Source organism: Cyprinodon tularosa, unplaced genomic scaffold, assembly GCF_016077235.1.
Source record: "Cyprinodon tularosa strain WSP-4 unplaced genomic scaffold, ASM1607723v1 ctg47, whole genome shotgun sequence".
NCBI lineage: Eukaryota > Metazoa > Chordata > Actinopteri > Cyprinodontiformes > Cyprinodontidae > Cyprinodon > Cyprinodon tularosa.
Genome location: NW_024039196.1, coordinates 1,490,092 through 1,513,782, shown reverse-complemented (window position 1 = coordinate 1,513,782; position 23,691 = coordinate 1,490,092). Strand labels below are relative to the sequence as shown.

The 23,691-nt window shown below is 37.7% G+C and overlaps 2 protein-coding genes across 17 annotated transcripts in view; one reads left to right on the top strand and one right to left on the bottom strand.

Moving 5' to 3' along the window:
• Positions 1 to 11,568, top strand: part of obscnb (obscurin, cytoskeletal calmodulin and titin-interacting RhoGEF b) — a 93,119-nt gene extending 81,551 nt beyond the window's left edge. For all 16 annotated transcript variants that reach the window (XM_038301540.1, XM_038301541.1, XM_038301551.1 and 13 more), the window contains 16 exons: positions 472 to 611; positions 1,852 to 2,052; positions 2,152 to 2,228; positions 2,308 to 2,478; positions 2,598 to 2,757; positions 4,160 to 4,276; positions 4,373 to 4,537; positions 4,632 to 4,790; positions 4,865 to 5,042; positions 5,142 to 5,255; positions 5,355 to 5,522; positions 5,893 to 5,995; positions 7,300 to 7,429; positions 7,792 to 7,885; positions 8,044 to 8,086; positions 9,423 to 11,568. In XM_038301540.1, the coding sequence (XP_038157468.1) occupies positions 472 to 611; positions 1,852 to 2,052; positions 2,152 to 2,228; positions 2,308 to 2,478; positions 2,598 to 2,757; positions 4,160 to 4,276; positions 4,373 to 4,537; positions 4,632 to 4,790; positions 4,865 to 5,042; positions 5,142 to 5,255; positions 5,355 to 5,522; positions 5,893 to 5,995; positions 7,300 to 7,429; positions 7,792 to 7,885; positions 8,044 to 8,086; positions 9,423 to 10,518 (3,116 nt within the window). In that variant the 3' untranslated portion in view covers positions 10,519 to 11,568. The remainder of the gene's footprint in view (positions 1 to 471; positions 612 to 1,851; positions 2,053 to 2,151; positions 2,229 to 2,307; positions 2,479 to 2,597; positions 2,758 to 4,159; positions 4,277 to 4,372; positions 4,538 to 4,631; positions 4,791 to 4,864; positions 5,043 to 5,141; positions 5,256 to 5,354; positions 5,523 to 5,892; positions 5,996 to 7,299; positions 7,430 to 7,791; positions 7,886 to 8,043; positions 8,087 to 9,422) is intronic.
• A 2,782-nt stretch (positions 11,569 to 14,350) lies between these two features.
• Positions 14,351 to 23,487, bottom strand: guk1a (guanylate kinase 1a). Its single transcript, XM_038301604.1, has 7 exons — positions 23,330 to 23,487; positions 17,889 to 18,002; positions 17,275 to 17,316; positions 16,940 to 17,175; positions 16,777 to 16,861; positions 16,598 to 16,683; positions 14,351 to 15,437 (listed from the first exon to the last, which is right to left on the bottom strand). Exons 1-7 carry the CDS (start codon positions 23,361 to 23,363, stop codon positions 15,402 to 15,404), a joined length of 633 nt encoding a protein of 210 aa, XP_038157532.1. The 5' UTR covers positions 23,364 to 23,487; the 3' UTR covers positions 14,351 to 15,401.
• Positions 23,488 to 23,691: the final 204 nt, after the last annotated feature.

Sequence of the window (23,691 nt, the reverse complement as noted above, 5' to 3'; positions counted from 1 at the left end):
AAACAAGATGTAACGCCTCAATCAGCCTACAGCTGGGATACGAGGCATGTAGGGCATGTTGCATGTTGCCACTAACGCAGTAGAAATGCATTGTTTAGCAAACCAAAACATTGATTAATTCCGATCTTTTTCATAATTTCAATTTGAAAAAAAATTCTTTAGCTAAAATATTCCTCAGGTTTTTTATATCAAGACAACAAGTGCATAAGTTATTTGTAGAATGGTGAATTTGGACTCACTACCTTTGGCAAGCTAAATTGTAATAAACTGATTCAACGGAGTATTAATAACTGGCACAAATGTTAAAGCCAACAAATTAAATCATTTCATAAGAGTTTATAATACAACTTTCTTGATTAAATTAGTTTTTAATACAGAACATTGATAATTTTTAAAACAATAAACACTGAAAGGACACGCCCTGCATGTTGTATCTCTGCTCTAACTGCTTTCCTAACCGTGTTGTCTAAGCTTCGTTACGAGTACCAGGTGCTGACAGCGACGATGAGACCAAAACTCCTTCTCCATCACCCCATCATGGCCGCTCTCGACCTCCTTCCCTCATTGCAGACTCCTCCTCAGAGTCAGATGAAGGAGACGCCAGAGGAGAGGTAGGAACTGTGGAACCAGAACAGTCTTGTTTGCTTGATAACAGAGTTTACATCACATTTACATCTGAGTGGGGAAGACACCTTCAAATTCAGTTTGTTTGTTTCTATATCGAGTTTCTTGATTAATCTAAATGTTAGCAATTCAAATAAACCAACACGCACTAATAGCAATGATTAGAGATAAATTAATGACTTAGTAGACACATTGACTAATTTTTTTTCCATCACACTTATCCAAAGCGGGGTTGCAACAGGTGCTGGTGCATATCTCCAGCTTACTAGAGAAGAGAGGTGGGGTAAACCCTGGAAAGTTCACCCATCACCGGGCAACACAGAGACAAACAGGAATACAATCATTCACACACACACTCAAACCTAAGGAGAATTTTTTTTTGAAAAGCCAATTAACCTAACAGTCATGTTTTAGACTGTGGGAGGAGGCCGGAGAAAACCCACGCATGCTCAGGGAAAACATACAGGCCTCATGCAGGAAGACCCCTGGCTGGGAATCAAACCCAGTACCTTCTTGCTGCAAGGCAGCAATGCTAGCCAGTGCACCACTGAGAAGCCCAACAAAGAGGTTTTTGAAAACTAAATGGAAAGAGAAAACCTATGTTTTATTACATAGCAGATTATAATCCTCCTCAGTTGGTACAAAATGTTTTTTTTTCTTGCTTTTCAACCAATAAAAACCACAACAGCACATAATCCCAGTCTTATTTCCTGTTCACTGGCTTCCTCTTTATTATATGATCCTGCGCCACCATACCTGTCTGAACTCCTATGTGTTTGTAACCTAACTAGGGCCTTAAGGTAAAACTAGCTCTTGTAAGATGTCCCTAGAGCTGCATACTGGGGGGACGGGGCCTTCTCAATCGCTGGGCCCAGGCTCAGGAACAAATTGCCTCGTGATAGTCGTATCATTATTAACTTTGCTGTTTTTAAGGCCAGGCTCGAAACCAAGTCAAATTCCTTGTAATAGTGCAAACCTACTTGGCAGTAAACTTGATTCTGATTCTTATTCAGACTGGCTTTGAACATTCAGTAGCAAGATGTCATATTTATTTTATACTTTAGTTTATTCTTTTTTCAATCTATTTTCAGTCACCAAAAGATGATAGGTTGATTAAATGATTGAATGACAAGAAACAGCATAAAAAAGCAAGAAAGAAAATTGTATCTATCTGAAGTCCTCAAGCTTCACATCACTGATGAAAAACCTTATGTCATATCATTGTAGATGTTTGACATTTATGTGGCATCAGCGGATTATAACCCCACCATTGCAAGTAAAGACTCAATCTCTCTCAAAGAGGGACAGTATGTGGAGGTTTTGGACTCTGCTCATCCTCTTAAATGGTTGGTTCGGACCAAACCGACCAAAACAACACCATCACGACAAGGCTGGGTGTCCCCTGCCTACTTGGATAAAAAAATCAAAGTATGTTTTTCGTTAAACATATTTATGCATTATTGTTTTTATTTTAATTATATTTTCTGCAGCCGTTTGGTTTGTGAATGACTATAATTTTTATTCAAGCTCTCAGCTGATGCTGGAGATCTTCCAGAAACAAGTGTGGAAGAGGTTTCTGAAGGGGAATACAAGAGGAAGTTATTGTAAGTGGAGCGAAATTGAAAGTTAGAAAGTTAAATATGCAGCAACATACACTAACAAAATGTCATTTGGTGCATACAGTCAGCTGATGCAGGATCTGATCAATGGAGAATTACAGTTTGTGAGGGAGGTCGAATTCTTCACATCTCACCACCTGAAGCAAGCTGACAGTTCGGATACTCCACCTGATGTCTGCAGCCAGAAAGAGACCATCTTTAGGAACGTTGATGACATCAAGTCCTTCCATTCCAAGTGAGCCAACGTCTTAGCCATAATTATCAGCAAGATTTGGTAAATCATAAAAAGGACAGCATCAAATAAGGCTGTTTTTTATTTATGGACTTTGTCTGTCTGCCAAATTTTGTTTCTAGGACATTCCTTCCTAGGTTACAAGACTGTGACACAGATGATGATGTAGCTATGTGCTTCCTGAAGAACAAGGAAGGGTTTGAACAGTACCTTCAGTATCTCGTAGGACAGTGTCAAGCTGAATCGGCTGTCAGTGACAAGACTGTCCATCGATTTTTCAAGGTATCTATTTCTGATAAGTGGAACCGTTATTCACTTTCCAGCCATGAAGCACCTTGTGAAAATACAGAAGAAAATTCTTTAAAGCTTTTCATAATTTATTAAGTAAAAATTCAACAATCAACATACGTTAGTATATTTTTTGCAGTAGACACAATTATACACAATTACAATGTGGTTTGGATTTTTTTTTAATTAAATAAAATAAATGAAAGGTGTGGCATGCATTTATTTTCAGTGTGCTTTAGTCTGCCAATAGCCTGCAGATCTCACCTCTACACTAAATAAAGTTTTCAAGTTAGCCTGCAAAGATCTTTTTTCTTAGTTAGAGCAAGGTTAGGCAATGAAACAGTATCCCAATACATAAACAATACTAAAAATGGAAAGAGTAATTTATAAATGCTGCCTATGAGGACGTGGCTTTCCTCCTAACCGACTCAGACATGCAGGAAAAGCATTAAGCAGAGGAGCAGCCTTGAGGACACTGTTAAGTTAGAATATCACAAATTCCACAACATAACCAATTTGAGAGTTGTGGCAAAATGTAAAAATCACTTCTCACAAGTGCTCATCAAGTCTGAGTCTGATTTAGCTATTTTGAAAAAATGGTAGAGATTCACTTCGGAAGACTTGGAGATGTTGCTGCGTTGAAGGGCAGAACTATTGATTGTCCAAATGTGGAACGTACAAAAACTGATTGTATAATAAAAAAATATTTTACCTAATCTTTTCATTTGAGCATTTAATTTATGCTTTCCATCTCTAATAAAAAAACATTATAAATATGTTTCCTGGAAGTTAGTAAGGAATTGAAAAACAAAAAAAATCCTATCATAAACCTGTATTTGTATAAAACTGGAGCTCATCTGAGTAACTCGTATAATCACATTTAAACTTGATGGATTGGGAACAAAATACAGAATAAAAATTACAGTCAGACTAACTTAATTAACCAAATTTTTACTTTGTTTTCATCAACACACCTGAGCTTGCTTTGATGAGCTCTTATAGCTCAGTGTGAAAAACAGCTGATCCCAGGCTGATCTCTACATCCAATCTGTTCCTCTGCTTGGTTTGGATATGTGTCAAAGCTGAAGGTGAACTCAAACTTATAAGAAAAACGTACTTTTTGGTTCATAAAAGCTTGTTTAATATTTCAATTGAGTCCTCACAAACCAAAACAGATCCAAGCCCTGTATTATTTTACAATCTAAGAAATAGAATATTTTCATGCACCCCTTGCAATGCACCCGTGGACCACTAGTGTTACACGTACCCCCAGTTGGGAATCACTGGTATAGAGTATTGACCCAGAGCTACTTTGTACAAAATTATGCCACAGTTTTTATCTGTGAAGAATTGTGAAGATCATTAAAATTCACTTATCAATTATTTACCTTTAAAGGAATATACTGAGAAAGAGCAAGCAAATGCAGACCCTGCAGGTCCCCCAGTTCGAAGTATCAATGCTTACCTGCAGCAACCACTGGAGAGGATACAGAAGTACAAGGCCTTCCTTAAGGTGACAGTTTTGGTGGAAACAAATTTGATTCCTTTCTTAATGTGAGGCAATGTCGTCACAACAGCTTTTCCAGACATTTTTACCTTTCATCTGCAGGATCTAATTCGAAACAAGGCAAGAAATGGGCAGAACTGCTGCCTCCTGGAAGAGGCGTACGCAATGGTGTCTGCCCTTCCACAGCGCTCTGAGAATACCCACCATGTCTCTCTGATTGAGAACTATCCAGCTACCCTGGAAGTTCTTGGAGAACCAATCAGACAGGTAATATTTTCTTTGGTTATTACTCATTGTAGGCACTTGGGTGACTTTCTCTGCATGATTGTTTTTTATATTCTTATTTATTCTTTTGTTAAAGGGACCTTTCCAAGTGTGGGAGGGAGCTCCTGGTATTCGAACATCTTCTAGGGGTCACCACCGTCACGTCTTCCTCTTTAGGAACTACTGTATCATCTGCAAACCCAAAAGAGACAGCAACACTGACACACAGGCATATGTTTTTAAGAACATGATGAAGGTAAGAAATTATTTTATGTGTGTTTTACATTTTATTTTAGCATGAATCTTGATGTACTATTTAATTCACTGCAGCTGAATAACATCGATGTGAATGAAACGGTGGAAGGAGACGACCGTGCATTTGAGATCTGGCATGAACGGGAGGACACTGTAAGAAAATACACTTTACAGGCCCGAACGGTTACCATCAAGAACTCCTGGTTGCGAGACCTCAGGGAACTGCAGCAACGCTACACTATGCCTGCATGGAGTGAGAGCCCCCTTTCACTTGCTTTGATTCCCATTAACCTTGTTTTTAATCTCTCTTTCACTATAGATGTTGACTGTTAAAATATGCGTTTTCTTCCAGGTCCGCCTGATTTTGAAGAAATTTTGGCAAACTGTACAGCAGAACTGGGTCAAACAGTTAAACTTGCTTGCAAAGTCACTGGGGTGCCCAAACCTGTAGTTACCTGGTACAAAGGTATGACATTTGTTCCATTGTATTTCCTCATGCTTAATGTTTTACATTATTCTAAATAAGTCACTTGGTTTATCAACTAGCTTATCTGACCTGTTTTAGATGGCCGTGTAGTAGAGGCAGATCCTCATCACATCATCATAGAGGACCCTGACGGCTCTTGCACATTGATCCTGGATAACATGACAGCAGATGATTCTGGCCAGTACATGTGCTTTGCAACAAGCCCAGCAGGCAATGCAAGTACTCTTGGAAAAATCACTGTTCAAGGTAAACTGATATACAAAGAATGAATCACCTGTTCCTTCATATTACCAGGCAATTTTTTAACCACAAATCAAAAAGTCATTAAAAATGTATGTCGATCCAAATTAGAAAGGCATTTTATAGGAGAAGGTAAGAACACATCACTTCAACATGTAACAACTCCACCTCAGATCATTTAAACAGAGAACAAAGGTGGATTATCCACAGCACTGGCCGTGTTCATATGAGCTATTTGGCAGTTTCTCAGAGTACAGTTAGAGAGGAGGCAAACTCCAGGTTATTTTCAAGTTGAACAACTTTTCTGTTTCTTTTGTCAATGATGAGTCGTTGATTTTGTTACCACAGCTTAAACATGTTATTTATCTCTTTGCAGTGCCTCCTCGTTTTTTAAATAAATTAAGGAATGCTCTTTTTGTTGCTGGAGAAGATGCTCAGTTCACCTGTGTGATTCAGAGTGCCCCCAACCCCAAAATAAGGTAGGACTACTTTGAATCCTTGCTATCACATTTGTAACTTAATTTTATCCCATTTTGTCAGATTAGAACCACAAACTTCACTATGATTTATTGGGTTTTTCTGTAGTGTGCATTGAAAGGCGAGAAGTTTTGTAGTGTGCAACAAATTCTAATGTGGTCGACAATGATGGGGAAGTTTTTAACTCGTTTTTTTTTTACCAATACAAATTTGAAAACTGTGGCATGCACTTACAGTATCATGACATTAACCAGCCTTTTCAAACACTATTACGAGCATCTGCGGCACATATTAGAGATATGTACTTCGTAGTCGTCGTCTTCCTCAGGTTGCAGAGGCAGCAGTATCAGCAGCATCACTATTAGACTTCCTTCCTCCCAGATAGCTCCTCCAGCTCTGCTGGGGGAAGCATAGTCCCTCCATCATGTCCTGGGTCATCTCCTGGGCATTTTACCAATGAGATGTGGTTGGAATACCTCTCAAAGGAAGGGGTCAAGGGGGGATCTGAAAAAAATATCCCTGCCATCACAGCTGAATACTCTTGATGCGGAAGAGAAGCGGCTGTACTTCGAGCTTCTCCTGGACGATTGAGTTCCTCATCCTGCCTCTAGGGGAGTGCCCTGCCACACCGTTGAGAAAGCTCTACAGCAGGCATCCCCAAAGTCGGTCCTCAAGGCCCACCGTCCTGCAGGTTTTAGAGGTTTCTCTGCTCCAGCACAGCTGATTTACATTGTTAATTGATTAACAGGCTTTTGCTGAACTGCTGTCATCAGAATCAGCTGTGCTAAAGCAGGGAAACCTCGAAAACCTGCAGGACAGCAGCCCTCGAGGACTGACTTTGGGGATGTCTGCTCTAAAGTCACGTGTACCTGGGATCTCGTTCTTTCTGTCATGATACAGATGAGTGAAGGAACATAGACTGGTAAATCCAGAGCCTCGTTTGCCTTATTGGTCAGCTCTTTCTTCATCACGACAAACCAGTACGGCAAACCAGTGCGGCGTCCACAGTATAGCAGCAGGCCTACTGATCCGTCAATCTCCTGCTCCATTCTTCCCTCAGATACTTAAACTCCTCCACTTGAGCCAGGAAATACTTTCTTTTGTTAAATTACACACACAAATAGGTGACTTATGGTAGCTACAGGTTGCACTACATTTACGAATTTAGCTAGGACTGCAGTTTCACACCACAATTTTTCAGATTTTATTTATTTTTTACATCACAAAAGGGGAAAATGTTCACATTTGTGAAATATCTGCAAGGCTAACTACATTTCGCATGGTCATCTTTCTGTACTTGTTAAAGGTGGTTCAAAGATGGACGATTATTGACTGACCAGGAGAAGTATCAAACCTACAGTGAGCTCCGTAGCGGGGTTGTAGTTCTGATTATAAAAAACCTGACTGAGAGAGACCTTGGACACTACGAGTGTGAGGTAAACTAGCTCTCCTGCTGTTTTTATGTTTATAGTTTTGTTTTGTTTTTTGGACATTTAGTGTAAAAAAAGACAAAACTTTGAGTTGTTTTTGTTATTAATAGGTATGTGCATTTACATTTTTCTATCGAGTTCATCTTTAGATTTAGATCATGTTTAAAACCTCCTTTACCAGAGAAGGTTTTGCTGGAATAACTTATTGATTAAGTCTGCTGGGTTCATTGAGGGTCTCTAAGGGCAGATTTGATTGTAATATTTTTTTTAATTTCTACTCCTAAGAACTTTATTTGAAGCTATCTAATACCAATAAGCAGTAGAAAGTCATATTTAGAACTCTAAATATATTTTCCTTCTATTGCCAGCTGTCAAACCGCCTAGGCAGTGCCAAGTGTGCTGCTGATTTAGTAGTTCCTTCTGCTGTGGCCCGTACTGGGGAGCAGGGCATCACCATTGAAGGTACGGTTTCTCTGCCTGCCTTTTCATCATCACTTTGCTTTTTACTACTTTAAATGAGTTTAGGCAGAGCCTATTATTTATTCTTTTCAACATTTCAACTACATAGCAACTACTTTAGGTGGTGCTCACTCAGTTATTGATGTTTTTTTTTTTTTTAGTTACCGAACAGGAGACTAAACTACCGAAGAAGACCATCATCATGTAAGTGTGATCAGGAAAATTTTTTCCCTCTGTGCATTTTGTTACATAGAGGAGTTTACAGAGAAAACATTTTTTTCTCTCTTTTACTAATCAAAGTTGTTCAGGGGCTGCAAAAAAAAGCAACTCATCACTTAGAAAAGTGAAAAAGATATAGTTTATTTGTGATGCAAAATCAGATTAAGAAAATTATTATTTGTAAAATCAGTAACATTTCGTTGGGAAATGTCTGTAAATAATCTAGCTCTTCTATATATAAACCATGTCTAGTTTCTATAGCATTTATGTTGGTTATTGGGAGTTCCTATGAAGTTGCTGAAGAGCCACAAGATGGGGCTTCAGAATACACAGTTGTCCTCTAAGAAAGTTAGTTTTATTATCTTCTTAATAAAAATGATGTTTTTGTTTGAGAGCTAAAGTTTTATTCAGCTGTAGAGTGTTTTCTTTTTAAGACTAAAATAGAGATTTTTTCTGTGTGTATGCCTTTCTATAGATTGTGTAGTATTTAAAGTCTGTGCACTAAATGATTTTATCATGGAGATGAGAAAAGGAGGGGCTAGTTTGTTCCTTTAAACTGGGATCCCTGCTGCTTAGTATGACTTGTGCAACTAAATAAAAGGGCAGGTAAACATTTAGGTCTTATTTACACAGCAACTTAATCTATTATAGAGTCGTATGTATTTGTCTCATGGAAAATATTGAAAGCATATATTTTTATACAGTATTTAGATTACCACATTTGAAAAAAAAAAACAGAAATAAAATTCCCTTGCTGATTCAGCTGTGTATATTTAGGTTGATGACATTGCAACAGACACATAAATTAACCTGAGCAGACAGCATTATTAAACATTATTTGGAAAATCTAGTTTAGGTAGATGACAAGATAACTTCATGTTCTTCCTCTTATCAAAATATGTCCTTGCAATGCTCTAAAATAAGGCTTTAACATTATGCTGCAGCTGTACAAAATGTAAGAAACTACCTCTGAAGGAGGGAAGAAGAAAAAAATGCAAATAAGCAAAAAAAGGGCAGATTAGTTGCTTTTGCCTTGTGAAATATAGAGCTACATATGGGCACAGAAGCTTGTTTTTAGGATGGTGAGTTTTGTCTTGATTGTATTTTGTTCTATGACAGAAAACAAATAGAAAAACTGAACTAGACATGTTCTCTCAGCAATAAACTGTATCAAACGTGAGTTTGACTGCTTTCATACAAATGCCTGAATTCTTATCTTGAAGATGGAGTAGCTATTTAAAGCCTTTTAGTTCCAATCATCAGTGTGTTTTTTGCAAAGTTTTGTAGTACCTCTTCTAATGCTTTCATTTATTTATCACAGCGAGGAGACGATTACCACTGTTGTGAAAAACCCACGCATGAGGAGACACAGATCTCCAGGCTTGAGTGTTACTGGAGCCCACCGTTCAGAAACTTCCACCCCTGAACTACCTGCAACCAGGCCAAGAAGGATGCCGACCCAGAGAAAGACCACCATCCCAACCCTCTATGTCACTGATCCTGAGGGGGCTGGAGCCAGGGCAGCAGAAAGCAAGCCCAGGTGGGTTGAAGTGGAGGAAGTCATTGAGTATAAGGTCAATAAGTCTCCCAGACTGTCCAGAAGAAGAGGGATCTCACCTGCAGGCTCAGATCGTGCAGCAACCCCCTCCCGTCCCAAGAGGTCTCCTCTGGACAACCTGAATGTTAACAACTCAAACAACAAGCTGGTGGAACAGAAACAGGAACATCTTAAAGACGAGATCAGCAGCCAGACCGTCTCCTGGGAGGAAGAGGAGCCTCAGACTGCCTCTGGCTCTGCATCGAGAGAACCATATGAACTGCCAAACATCGCAACGCTTGCTGAAGATATCGATGACCTGGATGATCAACAAACTGTTATCTTTGAACCGGATGATGATGACAGTAAGAGGAATGAACCAGTGGATCTGAAACAAGGGGATCGTATTATAAATCTGGAGGACTTGGAGGATTACATCCCAGGAGAGGGAGAAACCTACGGCTCCTCCGACAGCTTACGCGTCTCTGACGAGAAGCCTTGTGAGGTCTCTGTCCTCCAGAGGGAGATTGGGGGGTCCCAAGTAGGACAGCCGGTGCTTCTCCATGTGGGGCGGCCGGAAGTTTTTCCAAGGCAGAGAAGGGGCCTCTTCGGCCGCTTCAGGGAGCATCTATCAAGCGGTCTTTTTCCATCTGTCTCCCCACAAACCAGCGGAGCTCGAACCAGGATGGAGAGACAAGTCCCAATCCAAGTGAGCCACGCCAAGCTGGAGGTGCAGCCCTCTTACTGCACTGAGGTACAGAGAGTGGAGGGTGGGCAGCAGAGCTTTAAAACTAAGGTGTCCACCCAAACCTACGGTTACACATCAGTCGGAAAGCCTGTCACTCTCCAAATTAAAGAGAAACCCTTTCAAAACCAATAAACAACTTTTAATTCGCAACACAAATCATTAGTCTTAAATGGATTCATTTCTACTTACATTATTAAAATAATCTAAAAAAATATATCTGCTACATAAAAAAAAGCAACCATTCCATATTGAAGCAGCCAGTCAGAAAATAGTCTGATCCTCAGTTGTTTTTGTGGGATTCAGCGTTTTCTATAGGCTAGGGAATGTGGAAACTGTAAACTGTAGAGATAAACATGTCACTGTAAGCAGGTTTCAGCTCTGTCTGTATTTTTTGTGATGTGTGACATGCAGCATGAATAAAGTGGACAGAGCTCTATGAAGAAACCTTTTGTCGTTCATCAGTTTGATGGTCGTTTTCATAGATGTGCCACCATGAAAATCATCATCTCTGCAAAAGGAACTTATCCAAGCAGTAAAATGACTACCACAGCTCTTTTTTTCTTGCAGAAACTTTCTTGAATTTTTGAAGGAGAAAGTATGTATAACATGGCATAGACTTTGGCTTTCTGTATTACTGTTAGGTTAAACCAGTGGTGTGCCATTAAATTCTAGAAACTTTTGCCTTGATGTATGAATGATTCCTTGGTAAGCAGTAGTAACACTGGAGTGCACTACAACCTGTTTTGCACTACAAGTACACTTTACCTGAACCATAAGTCCCCCCCCATACTCTATCATTAGCTCTTGTTTTACCACGCTTCTTAGCCCTTTTCCTGCCTTTCAATGATTTGCAGTTGCATGCAAACTCACAGGGGAGTTTTGTGTGTCAGTGACATATTTACACGAGTGACTGCATGTATTTGCTTTCTACAGCAAATGTGTTCAACAGAATCATCTTGTATTTAAGTGAAAATGTTAAATTCAAGGACTTTACTACGTTCTTTACAAATGTTGCAGTGCTTGTGTTGGTATAAGGTACCATGTAATTGGTATGGACTATGTATGCTGTTATATTATGGCTCCGACGGATTGTTATTGTTTGAAATGTTCATGTGTAGTTTTCGAGAGGAAAATTAGGTTGAGCACAGTGTTAAATAAATGTACAGAAAACTCCCAAAATAACCTGCTTCTTCTATTATTCCTTTATAAATAGCTATGGGTTTGGGTTAAACTGAGTGAATTATGCATGTCAGGTAATAGGTATTTCAGATATTCATTTTAGGAATTGAAATTCAAACATTTACTAGAATAATTATAGGGATGGATCAATACTTCAGGGATACATTCCTGATAATTATTGCTATAGTCTTTATTCTAAGAGAATTATAATACATAAAACTAATAAAATACCTTTTTTACAGTTATCTTCTGGTATTATAACTATGTTGTGACCAAAGCAATCACTGGGGAACCAGTAAGTCAATAGGTTTATGAGTGAGGGAAGAATGGAGCAGATTGATAGGCGGTTCTGTGCCGCTATAATGCAGACGCTGCACAGGTCTGTATGGGTGAAGAGAGGGAAAAGGCAAAGCTCTCAATCTACGGGTCGGCCTACACTCACCTATGGTCATGAATCGTGACCAAAAGAACGAGATACAAGAGGCTGAAATTAGCTTTCTCCTCTGTGTGGCTGGGGTCTCTCTAAAACATCCAGGAAAGGATAGGAGAAGAGCTGCTTCTCCTCCACACAGAGAGTCAGCTATGGTGGCTCTGGCATCTTTGTCGGATGCCCCATGATCTGCGAAGGCACATCCAAACGGGAGGAGGCCCGAGGGAGGACCCAGGACTGGAGGGACTATGCCTCTCAGCTGGCATGGGAGTGCCTCGGCTTTCCCCAGTCTCTGCTGAAACTGCTGCCCCATCGACCCAATCCTGGATAAAAGCAGGATGACAAGTACACAGTAGTCGAGCTGACAGCGTTAGTCTCGAAAAGGAGGCTTTAACAAATAGGTCAATTCTAAAGAAGGTGGCTGTATTCAGAATGATTAAGAGAAAATCTCAGCACAGAAAAAAATGTACCATAGTTTAAAAAGGGTGCGCAAACAGGGGTACTTCGAAAGAAATGTAAAGCAGAGGTTTTACACAGGTTGTAATTCACAAAACAGAGGCAGTGCTTTATGCCTCACAACTAGGGCTGCAACTAACGATTATTTTAAAAAATCGATGAATCGGACGATTATTTTTTCGATTAATCGATGAATCTGACAAAAAATATTTTTTATATTAAGCTCTTTATTCCAAAATAAACATTTTAGACAGAACAAACAAGCACACAAGTACAGGTTGCTCATTAACTGTACTGGTGCAATATGAAAAATAAATGTTTGTGTTAAAACTACGCAAACTTACATGAGAAATGTAGCTGTACATCCACAAAATATAGGCTACTTTGTTTCATAAAGCGCAAAAAAAGACATTTTTGTTTTTAAAAGCCCCTAAGGGGTTCAAACAATAGGCCCCCCCATTTCAACTAATGAGTTTTTTTAGACTAGAAGAGTTCTGCCTTTTAAGACAGGAAAGTATAGCAGTTAAAGTTGCTACTTGAGAAAATACTGAACCATAGAGATAAAAATAGCCCTGTGATTCAAATTATAAATTGTATTTGGAATAAAAATGAGAGAACTAGGGGTGCTAAAAAAACACATCCTCCAAAGACAGATATTTACATGGGAATGTGGCAGATAATTAATTGACATATTACTGATCTTGCTGGATTTTATTCTGCTTTACTTCCATAAATTGCAGGATCTTCTTTACTTTATCTTCGCCAGAAGATTTAAACTTTAAAAGCCTTGCCCTCATAATTTGCAAGTTAATTTATTTATAAAGTAAATACAAACGCTGCTTAAGCTAATTGAAATGAAATTAAAAGTAAAATAAGTAGCCAACCTTATCACGGTAAGGAAAGCATCGGATGAGCTACCTGAGAAACTAACGTTACGTTTCCCCACTTTGAAACCAAACAAACATGGTGGTTCCGTGCCATGTTAATTTCTTTTGAAAAAAGTTGCATGTTATCACTTTTTTCGCTTTACAAAGCGCAGGCTATTTTAATTATTGTGATCAATTTGCGCCGTCAATCCCGGTGCATGCGCGCTTCATTTGCAGTCTGGACACTGCGGCTCTGACTGCAGCTGAGAGGGACTCCTGCGGGAGCGGGGGGATGCGCCCCACGGCAGAGTAGGAACGATACATGCTTTCACGTAAGAGTCTCCAAAAGCCGCCAGTGACACCGAAAAAAGTCGCCAGATTTGTCGCTAGTCGCTTTTTTGAAAAATAGTCGCTGGAGGGGTCTGAAAAGTCGCTGAGTTGGTAACACTGCACCTGCAGCGCTGACTCGCTCTGCCATATTTTTTTTTCTTCCTCTTTCAGTCAAGAGGCAGCGATGACGGCGCGGCGGATGACGCAATAATCGCGCGACACAACTATTCGATGATGAAATTCGTTGCCAACGCTTTTAAAAGTCGATTTTTATCGATTTTATCGATTCGTTGTTGCAGCCCTACTCACAACACACAGGTGTATGCAGGACATGTGTTCAACTGTTCTATTCCTTATTTTAAGCCAGTCCTGAACATAAAGATAAAAAAAAAAAACACCAGACTTCAGCTGTAGCTCTCCCAAGCTGCAATCATCCTATTGCCTACAGCACCATAAGTAACCGATGGAAGATTTCAAAGGACACCTGTCCAGTCAGTAGTCCTCATTGCTACCCTTATAACATATTTCCTAAGATATTTTTTAACGGATCTTGGGAAACATGTTAATACAAACCCAGCTTTGTTTTCATTGACTGCAAACTTTAACCCTCACCATAGATGCTTATATTTACCCTATGTTGTGAAATGGTATTGTCCATTTTTATTAGTTATCAGTCACAGTCATACACAACAGACTACACAAATAAGGACCTTTGTAACATTTTAATTGAAGTTTTAAACATGTAACATGCTATTTCAGAGGACGTATTGCTTCAATGAACAACAATATCAGGAATATATAATTCATGGTAAATGAATGGATTTTACAAGGTGCGACTCATAGCTTCACCGTTTAAGGTGTGGCTGGGAAACCAGTTTACAAACACACCATAGATTTCCTTAATTACATATGTAAAAATAGATTTGCTGTGCTTTTTGTTTGAGGGAACATTTACAACTCTAAACATTATTTTGTCCTGCAGATCTTTTTAAGTCCTCTGAATGTCATTTCACAATACATGTAAAGCTACAATATGAGCAAGTTACACAATAATATAAATGTTTTATAAAACTACAATTTTAAAATAGCCAAATACCCCACCCCCGACCCCCGATAACATAAAAACGAAAACGAATGACAGTGATAAAGTAATTAAGAAAAAATTGGACTTCACTCACTCGAGTGCAACATAATCCAAATAAAACTGAGATATTCTGTTAACATATACATAGGAAAAAAAACATAATATAAAAAGCTTTACCAAGTCTGGAATAAATGTAATGTTTCATTAAGCATGGCTGACTTGCATGTACCCCCTGAAAGTAAACAACCAGAGATGGAAAAGAATTTAAAAAGCCCACCAAAGCAGTCCACATCACAGACCAGTTAGTCCACATGATGGAATGCATCCTGCCGCTCCCCGTTTGCTGCTACTCTGGCATGGTGAGTGATCAAGAGGGCAGACATTCACTCTGTCTGATGAAAATCCTTCTCCACAAGGTGCAAGTCACATTTCAAGTAAAATTCATTGGAGTATATTCTCTTTAAACATAAAGAATAAAAAATAAATGGCTATTAAAAATAAAACAAAAATACACTAGTTGACCAACTCCATCTAAATACATGTTTGTAGATTGACTAATTTATGCCGTCTGAGTTTAACAGACCATAATCTGAGGGAATGTACTATGTAGTAGTAGTGGTCTTGGCTTTCATGGGGAGTGGATGGATGAGGCGCCGTGCTGTGCTGTCTTCTATGATGTCTTTGCTTTATTGACCTTGTTAATTTCCTACAGAGAGAACAACAAGCCTGTATCAGTATAAAAACAAACATCCATGCCCTGCAGGGTTCCTGCAATATCTCAATCTCCAAATTTCAAACCTTTCCAGACCATTCGGAAAAAAAAAAAACAGCAAGTTCTGAACTGGGATATTCTGAATTTTCTTTTAGAATTAGCACTGCCTTAACTTAAGTTTGAAAATATAAACATTTTAATGATGGACAAGAACTTGTTTCAATAGCCTTCAGATCAGTTTAAAATCCACAGATAAGAGGATCTAGAGGCAAAATGCTCCATGTGTGAAAATGTCAGATGCCTCTTTTTTATTTCCTTTATATCATTAAGTCGTTCAGTCACTCAAAAATGATGGAGTTGGACTAAAATTGCTATCTGCAAGACCAAAACCAATGATCATCAACTAAATACAAAACCAAGTGAAAAAAATAAAAACAAAACAGAAACTAGAAGGTTTCATTTATGTAATGAAAAAAAAACTTTTCATTCTTCTTATTTTTTTTTTCTGCCGATACTTAACCAGACATGATAAATAAAGTAAAATACTGAGGTTCCAAATGCTGGCCAATTTATCAAGAGTTTGAAGGAAACCCTGAATTGTGATTGAAAATTCCAAAGTTTATATCTGTCAGTTTAACTTATAGATCCATTCTTAACCTTTCAGCAGTACAACAACCCTTAAAATACAGTGGGAGAACGTATATCCAAGTTTTAGAATGGCCTAGTCAAAGTCCAGACCTAAATCCAATCAAGAATCTGAAGCAAGACTTTGATGTTTATAGATATTCTCCATCCAGTCTGAAAGAGTTTGAGCTATTTTAGAAAGAAAAGGTGAGTAAAGTCTTCGACTGGGTAAGCTAGTAACACGATGCCCATTTTCTCATCAGTTCCCTTTAATAATTATCTATGCTTGTTCTGCAGTTATCAGTGAGCCTCTACTTGTTTCTACATGCCCATATGAGAGCTGAAGTAAGTGGAACCCATTAACACTATTAGATGTCTTCTAATTTGCAAACACGTGCTTTGACCTTTTTTTTTTTTTACCTGTGTAGCCTCATCTGCCTCTAGTGTCTAGAATCAGCATCATACAGCAGCTCTTAACTTATCTTTAACTTCTTTAATGTTTGAAAACGAGGGCTGCAAAGGTAACTCACCTCAAGAAGAGTCTGTTTTAACCTTCCATAAGCATCGTCTAAATTGTCATTGACGATAACGACATCAAACATGCCAGGTTCTTTGCCTAAATTGGAGAAATCAAAAAAGAAGCTTTAGCCTTTAAACATGCTTGTTGAATTTTATTTCAGTGCTTTTAGAATCAAGGAGAACTCCTTACTGAACTCCATGTCCACCCTGGCTGCATTTAAACGCTTCTGCAGGCTCTCCTCCGACTCAGTTTTTCTGTCTCTTAGTCGTTTCTCCTGTTGATTCCAACAATACAGGTTATTTGTAGGAAAACTCAGAGATAAACTGGTTGCATGGATTTCAGTTGTGCTCACTAGGATGTCCATGGATGGCGGCTGGATGGAGATGTAAATAGGGTTGAGGTCCGTCTTCTTAATGTTCTTCACACCCTGCATGTCGATGTCCAGTATACAGATGAGGTTTTTGGCCTGAACAGCTTGGACAGCAGCTTTGCTTGTGCCGTACAGATTTCCAGAAAACTCTGCGTTTTCGATGAACTCGCCGTTGTCTATGGCTGCCTGCATCGTCTCCCGTGTAACATAATGGTAATCTATAAACCAACGATTTAAGTATAGAGGGAATAGGTTTAGAAGAAACTAGACAGTGGTTGGAAAGCTCTTTTTAAAAGAGAATACGAGATATGTTTTACCTCTGCCGTTCTCTTCTCCAGGGCGAGGGTTTCTTGTTGTATCTAGGAGACAAAATGACTCGGGTGTTACATTCTCCAGAGCTTTAAGCAAGCAGTTTATCAACAATTACAGAAGATTCTGTAAATTATGTATTTATTTAGGTCTCAGATTTTTATATGTATCATATCAGTTGTCGAGCAAATTAGAAGAGTTAAGCCCATCCTAAACAAAACAAAAACATAAAAAGAAGTTTTAAATGTTGCTATGGTATAACAGAACACAGTACTACCACATAATTAGAAACAGATATATAATAGAATAACACACATTGATAAGTTAAGATTAAGGTTGGGCACTTAGAATCAATTGTGATGAGTTTTAACCTTTAAATTCTCCTGAAATGTTTCAAAAATGTATTGTTCAGTACCTATTTTTGATACCAAGCCTATATCAAAAGAAAGACGCAGAATACCAATCAAGAAGACGATTGACTTAATTAAAGACAATCGGCTACATACAACTCGTGATGCACTTTGATTTTAATACAGATAAAAATCCTGAAATCCTAATTCAATTACTGCCTGAAACATTAGTTTTTCTTTTTATGGTTGAAGTTACCGCCTGCCACACTTACGGGAGACACTGAAGCCAAACACATTGTCATGTTCTTTGATGAGTTTCTTCAGCAGAGTGCTTTTTCCTGCCCCGGACGGGCCACTAAACACCACAGGCCTTGGTCCAGCCATAGCTGAAAGACAAGAGGAGAAAAAGACTGGAGCTCGTTAATTGACTCTTTAGGTGGAGCAGGAAGCATGACTCATCACAAAGACAACATCTGTCTCAGTAAAAAAAAAAAACATCAAAAAAACATCATAAATGTTTCCTATTATAAAACTACGGTGTGAAACTAAAGAGAAAAACAAGGCTGTGGTTTAACCCTCACAGGAAAAGAGACAGTTGCCTCCTTAGAGAGCCACAGTGTCACTAAAGCAATAACTGGAAATTCTTGTTCTTAAAAGTGATACCAAAAAAATGCTGAACTACGCAAAGCTAAAGGAGAAGCTGTGCTTTTTTTTAAAATCATGGATTCCAGACAAACCAATTTAAAACTACTCAAAGTGAAATTATACAGCAACATTCTAGTTTTTAAGCCAAGAATAAATTTTGACTCAAATATTAACACCTTTTCTACATCTACTCAGATACTGATGACTGTTTTCAGACTGCTCTGTGACAAAGTGGGTGAGAACACCATTTGTCTCCGTTTATACATTTATTTTGTTTGCTTGATTTAACCATCTCTTTATTCTGTAGTTTGCATTCATTTACTATCCCGGGTTTGTTTATGTTTGCATTTTTACAGATAATTTAGTAAACATCTTGGTTTAAATCAGGTGATAACTTTTCAAGGTTTTGTTTGATTATGTAACTTTTGTTTTATTTTGGTGAACTTACCTTACCTGTCTTTCAGGAGGAAGTGTGACCTCACTTCCTGCAATTAGAGACTCCTGTGTAGAGCTGTGGTCACAGGAAGATACCAGAGGAAGAGGGGGGGATGAAAATCCTTTTACATTTTGTTAACTATTTAAAATCCTTGCCAATGTTACATTTAGATGTAGATATTTGTATGGTGTTTATTCAGAACATTTTGCTTAAAGTTATAGAATGTAACACCAAGCTAGGTAGAGAGTAAATGGAGCAGCCACATTTGTTAATGGAAGAGTCCATTGGAGGCCATTTTGTGTTTCAGACCAAACAGGTATAAGACAGAGCTGTTTGAGGTTCAGAAGGGAGAGGAACCAGGTCAGTGTAGCTGGGTGCACTTGACATTATTTATGGTTGATTTAAGTTCAGTTAATGTTCTGTTGAGCCATGTTAAACCTCTGAGTTATTTTTTTTTGGAAATTTCTTTTGTAAATACTTTTTTTTTTTTGCACCCTTGTTTTGCAATGTAAATAAACCACCTGCTACATTGGACATCTGCCTACTGCCTTCTTCAGCCACTTGGCCAGGCTATCTCACATGCTCTAACAAAGATTAGAGGGGGCCCTGATGTTTTTCTCCTTACCTTTTTACCGAGACACAGAGAGGAAGAGCAGGTGAGGAGCTGAAGTAAATGGTGAGAGTTTGATTAGGAAAAAACAGCCTGAAAGCTGAAACTGAAGGGGAGGAGAAAGCAAGAGGGCGTTGCTATCACTTTAACCCAGTGCCTAGCAACAAGTGATTGAGCTGAGTAGAGGATTCACTTTCACATTGAGTGACTTATTTCAAGCCTTTACATCACATAATTATCACCAATTACAAGTTTGTCAATAATTACTTTAAAAAAATAGAGAAAGAACAGAAAGGACTGGAGATTTGATGGTGATATAAAATGGATAATTAAATTAGAAATTATGCATGACTTGGAAAGTGAGACTTCATCAAGTTTAGGGCTGAGCAATAAAACAATATTAATATATTTTGTAAAAGTGATCAATACCAATAGAAAAAACAGCCAACCCAGAATCCCATTGCATTGTGGGGGATTGCAGACAGAGGAATTTTTTCAGCCTTGTAACCCTCATGGCCAAGCTAAGCCAGGTTGGTGGTAGGGACTGATTTTTTTCAAAAGTTAGGATTAAATGTGGTACCAATTTAAATTCTTCCCTTTCCCCTTCTCCTTATATAGAATAGGTACAGCAAGAAACGTATCAATAACTATTAATATTGACTGATAAGAAAAAGACGTATATGGGTATCAGCAATATCACAGACCCATAACCAAGTTACAATCAGATGGAATACGAAGAATGAGACTGGACTCTTGACTGAGTTGCCTAAATTCATCGTTTAAATGAAAGTTCCAGACTCTAGAAGAAGAGCAAAGAGGCTCAAAATCCTTTGTGACTTTTCATCTAATGGTGCAATGTCACATCAAGTCCAAAGTCAGCGTAGCATTTTCTTTTAGCTTTTCGAGCTCTTGATGCCTCCCTCTTGTGACAAGCTTTATTATGATGATAATTCTGCTTTTTCTGGCAGTATATGCACTGTCTGCTATTATCACCAGAGTTATTAGAAATAAATGCTTTAAATAAATCAACCTGAAAGTGGGGATCTCTCCGTACAACTTTTCCATTTCATATGTGATACTGATATTGATCCTATACAATATAAACACAAATCATACATACTTTCATTACTTATTTAAGCGGGGAATGGAAGAAAAGGCTTGATCAAAGGATTTACATCCATTAGAAAACAGTCAACCAAAGTATAAAAACATCTGATCCATGTTTTATTAACCAATGATACAAACACATCAGAAAGAATTGGATAGATCTATGATGAATGTTTCTATTAACTTGCTAATATCAGAGCTTTTAGATGCAAGCCGATACTTGTTTTTCGGCTAATGTTGGACAGAGACATCCCTACCTGCCAGTAATGAACAATGAGTTTTTGAGTTAAATAAAATTACTGTAAAAAACTTTACTGAACGCACCTAAACAACTGATATGCACTAATAGGACTGCATTCATACTATCACTTCTGCTTATGGAGAACATCTATCCATCTATCCTAAGATGCTTGGTGAATTACAAACAAGACCTGGGCATGTGTATGATTTTTTTTCCCCTTTTTGGATGATTATATAACTTCAGAAGATCAAAGTACAACTAACTATAAGCAATTTGGATTTCCAGAAGAAAAAAATAGAGCATGGTGTTCTCTATTTTGAACAATTCTAAACAAAATCATGTTTTTTTAATGACCTGCAGAATTGCATTTATTGTGAATTGTTTTTGATCATGGCAAGGTTAATATTTAAACAAATAAATGAGTAACAAAATTTACATATTCAGTCACTTTATCAAGGAACGTTTTAGGGCTGCAACTAATGATATTTTGCAAATTAATGAATCTGTCAAATAATTTTTTTAGTAATCGAATAATAATTGGATAGCCAAAGGTTCCCAGAAGATTTTTTACTAAATTAAACCAGGTGAAACTAAAACATTTCCACCTAAAGAGTTCTGGATAGACTATACAGATAGATGAAAAAGATTTTTTATCTTAAATTCAAAATGTTTACACATTTTTTTTTTTACAATTTTAATATAATTAATGCACTAAGTGGGTTGCTCTGTCAGCTAAAGGCATGTTTTAGAGTGTCTACACTCCAGTTAACGAATAATCGATTACTAAATTACTAAATTAGTTAATGATTATTTCAATAATTGATTAATCTGATTAATTGTTCAGCCCTAGAATTTTAACACTGAATTGGCTAAAATGAATTAACCAAGCCCAATTTGAAAGACCTTCATATTTCACCCTGTATCTATTAATAATAAAACCAGGCAGATAGCTTCAGGGCTTATTTACAATAAAATCTCAGTAACTGCAGTTAACAATGTCATAACTGTTATGTGGTAGTGTGGCTCCTTGTGACTTGCAGAGACGTTCATTTTGAGATAATCTGCCATTTCTCCTTAATAGGAAGATGCATGAAGACAAATGAAAGTCACATGGCACTACAAGCAGCATGTGCTGACACTTATTGGAAACAGCACCATAACTGATCCTAACCCCATGCAGCATCCCTCATGTGACTGGAGTTTACCAGAGTTAAGTTAAATCACAGGAGCAGCATAAGGTGCTTAAAACTCTAGTCAAAATTACAAACTAAAAGACATTTTGATTATAAAATTACTAATTATTTCTAGATTTTGAGATAAATAATGCATTAAATAAGGCTTTACAATATTTGGCACATGCATATACCAGGATTCTCCTTTATTCACACACTGACCTGCAGTTTCATTGGCTAAAAGACTTGGTTTAAATGTGAAAAAGCAGATTTTCAGGAATCAGAAATTAAACAAAGAAACTCTTTTGATGCAAAAAAAATAAACGTAGAGAATAATGATCTTAGAGCAGCCTTGCAGCGCTAATTAGTTCCCCCTAAACAAAGATGATTTTGCAGCTAAAATGTTATCTCCTATGCAGTCATGAGTGTCGACAGTCTGTTCTGAATAACAATCCAGATACAAAAGTCTCACGACTGCACTATGAAAATGCACTTTGACTCAGGGTTAAAAGTCATAAAGTATTATGGTACTTTCAAAAACTGACTTACTAGAAAAGATGATAGACTGTTTCTACCATGGGAATTTACAACAAACCATAATGAGGAGGATGATGGCAGCTTTAAATAATTACTGGGTAAAATACAAATCTCATCAAAATCCTGCTCAAAAATAAACTAAACACTACTACTATATTCAGAGTTTAAAAGTTTACTGAAATTGAAATACAAAAAAAAACAAAAATCCTATAAATATTATGATTAATATTCTGGACTATTGTGGCAGAAGTGGGAATAAGAGCTGATGGTCTGCTTTGACTAAAAGCAAATAGATAATATTGTCTTATATATTTCATTCATTTTGGTTTTAAATCCATCTGCATTTAATTTTTTCTCAAATTGACTATTTTAATTTTCTGTTTTTACAGATCAATAAGCTGTGAGAATTTCGTGGATAAACAGAGTTAAAAAAAATATGACAATAAGCGTGCATGTATAATTTTTTATTTTTATACATTTTTGCAAAGAATCGACTTTAGTAGAGAATTTGCAGAATATTACATTTTAATCTAATGATGGCATGATGTTAGAGATGGAAATTGAAGATAAAATACTTATTCAAGAACCAAAACTTGGCTAATAAAGCTGATTCTGGCCAAGAAAAGCCCACATTTTTAATATGCATTTAAATGTAAGGTTGCAGAATGTTGCAGATTAATAATGCGACCGTTAGAGAAGGAAAAAAATTCAGTCTGTACATGTGTTGCTACAAGTCTTTTTTTCATTGTCTGTACGACATCCTTGTTACCAGTTATTAATAAGTCAACCACGCGTACAAAAAACTCAGCTATCTTGCCACTGCGATGAAACCCCTCTACATTCCAGCTCCATCTTTTCCTGGTCTGCAATGTCAACAAGCCGCCTCAAGGAATGAATGGCACTCCCAGATAATAAAGACATCCTAGATGAAAGGAAGCGACAAACACAAACATCATCCTTCCTACCTGAAAATAACCTGGCAAAATGTCTCAGGTACATCGGAGGTTAGATTATTTCCAGCCTCTGAGACCGTGTCCGGAGGATTTTCTTCCTCCCCTGGCCTGGGCTTTCGTTGTAAGAGCCATTAGAGAAAACTGTGCTGGCTACGTCATCACTGCGAACCAAAACATCAACGTTCAACGTCAAAATCACGCGCGAGAAAACGCGGAAACTCGATATTTCTTCGATTATTTATTTATTTTTTTAAGCAACGAGCATTGTTTTTAAAACTTAAGAAATTTCCATTTTGATTTGTGTATGTAAAAAAGGACTTACAGGAAGTAGTTTGTAGCGGCTGTACGCAAGCTTTGAACGCGTTACTATAGCT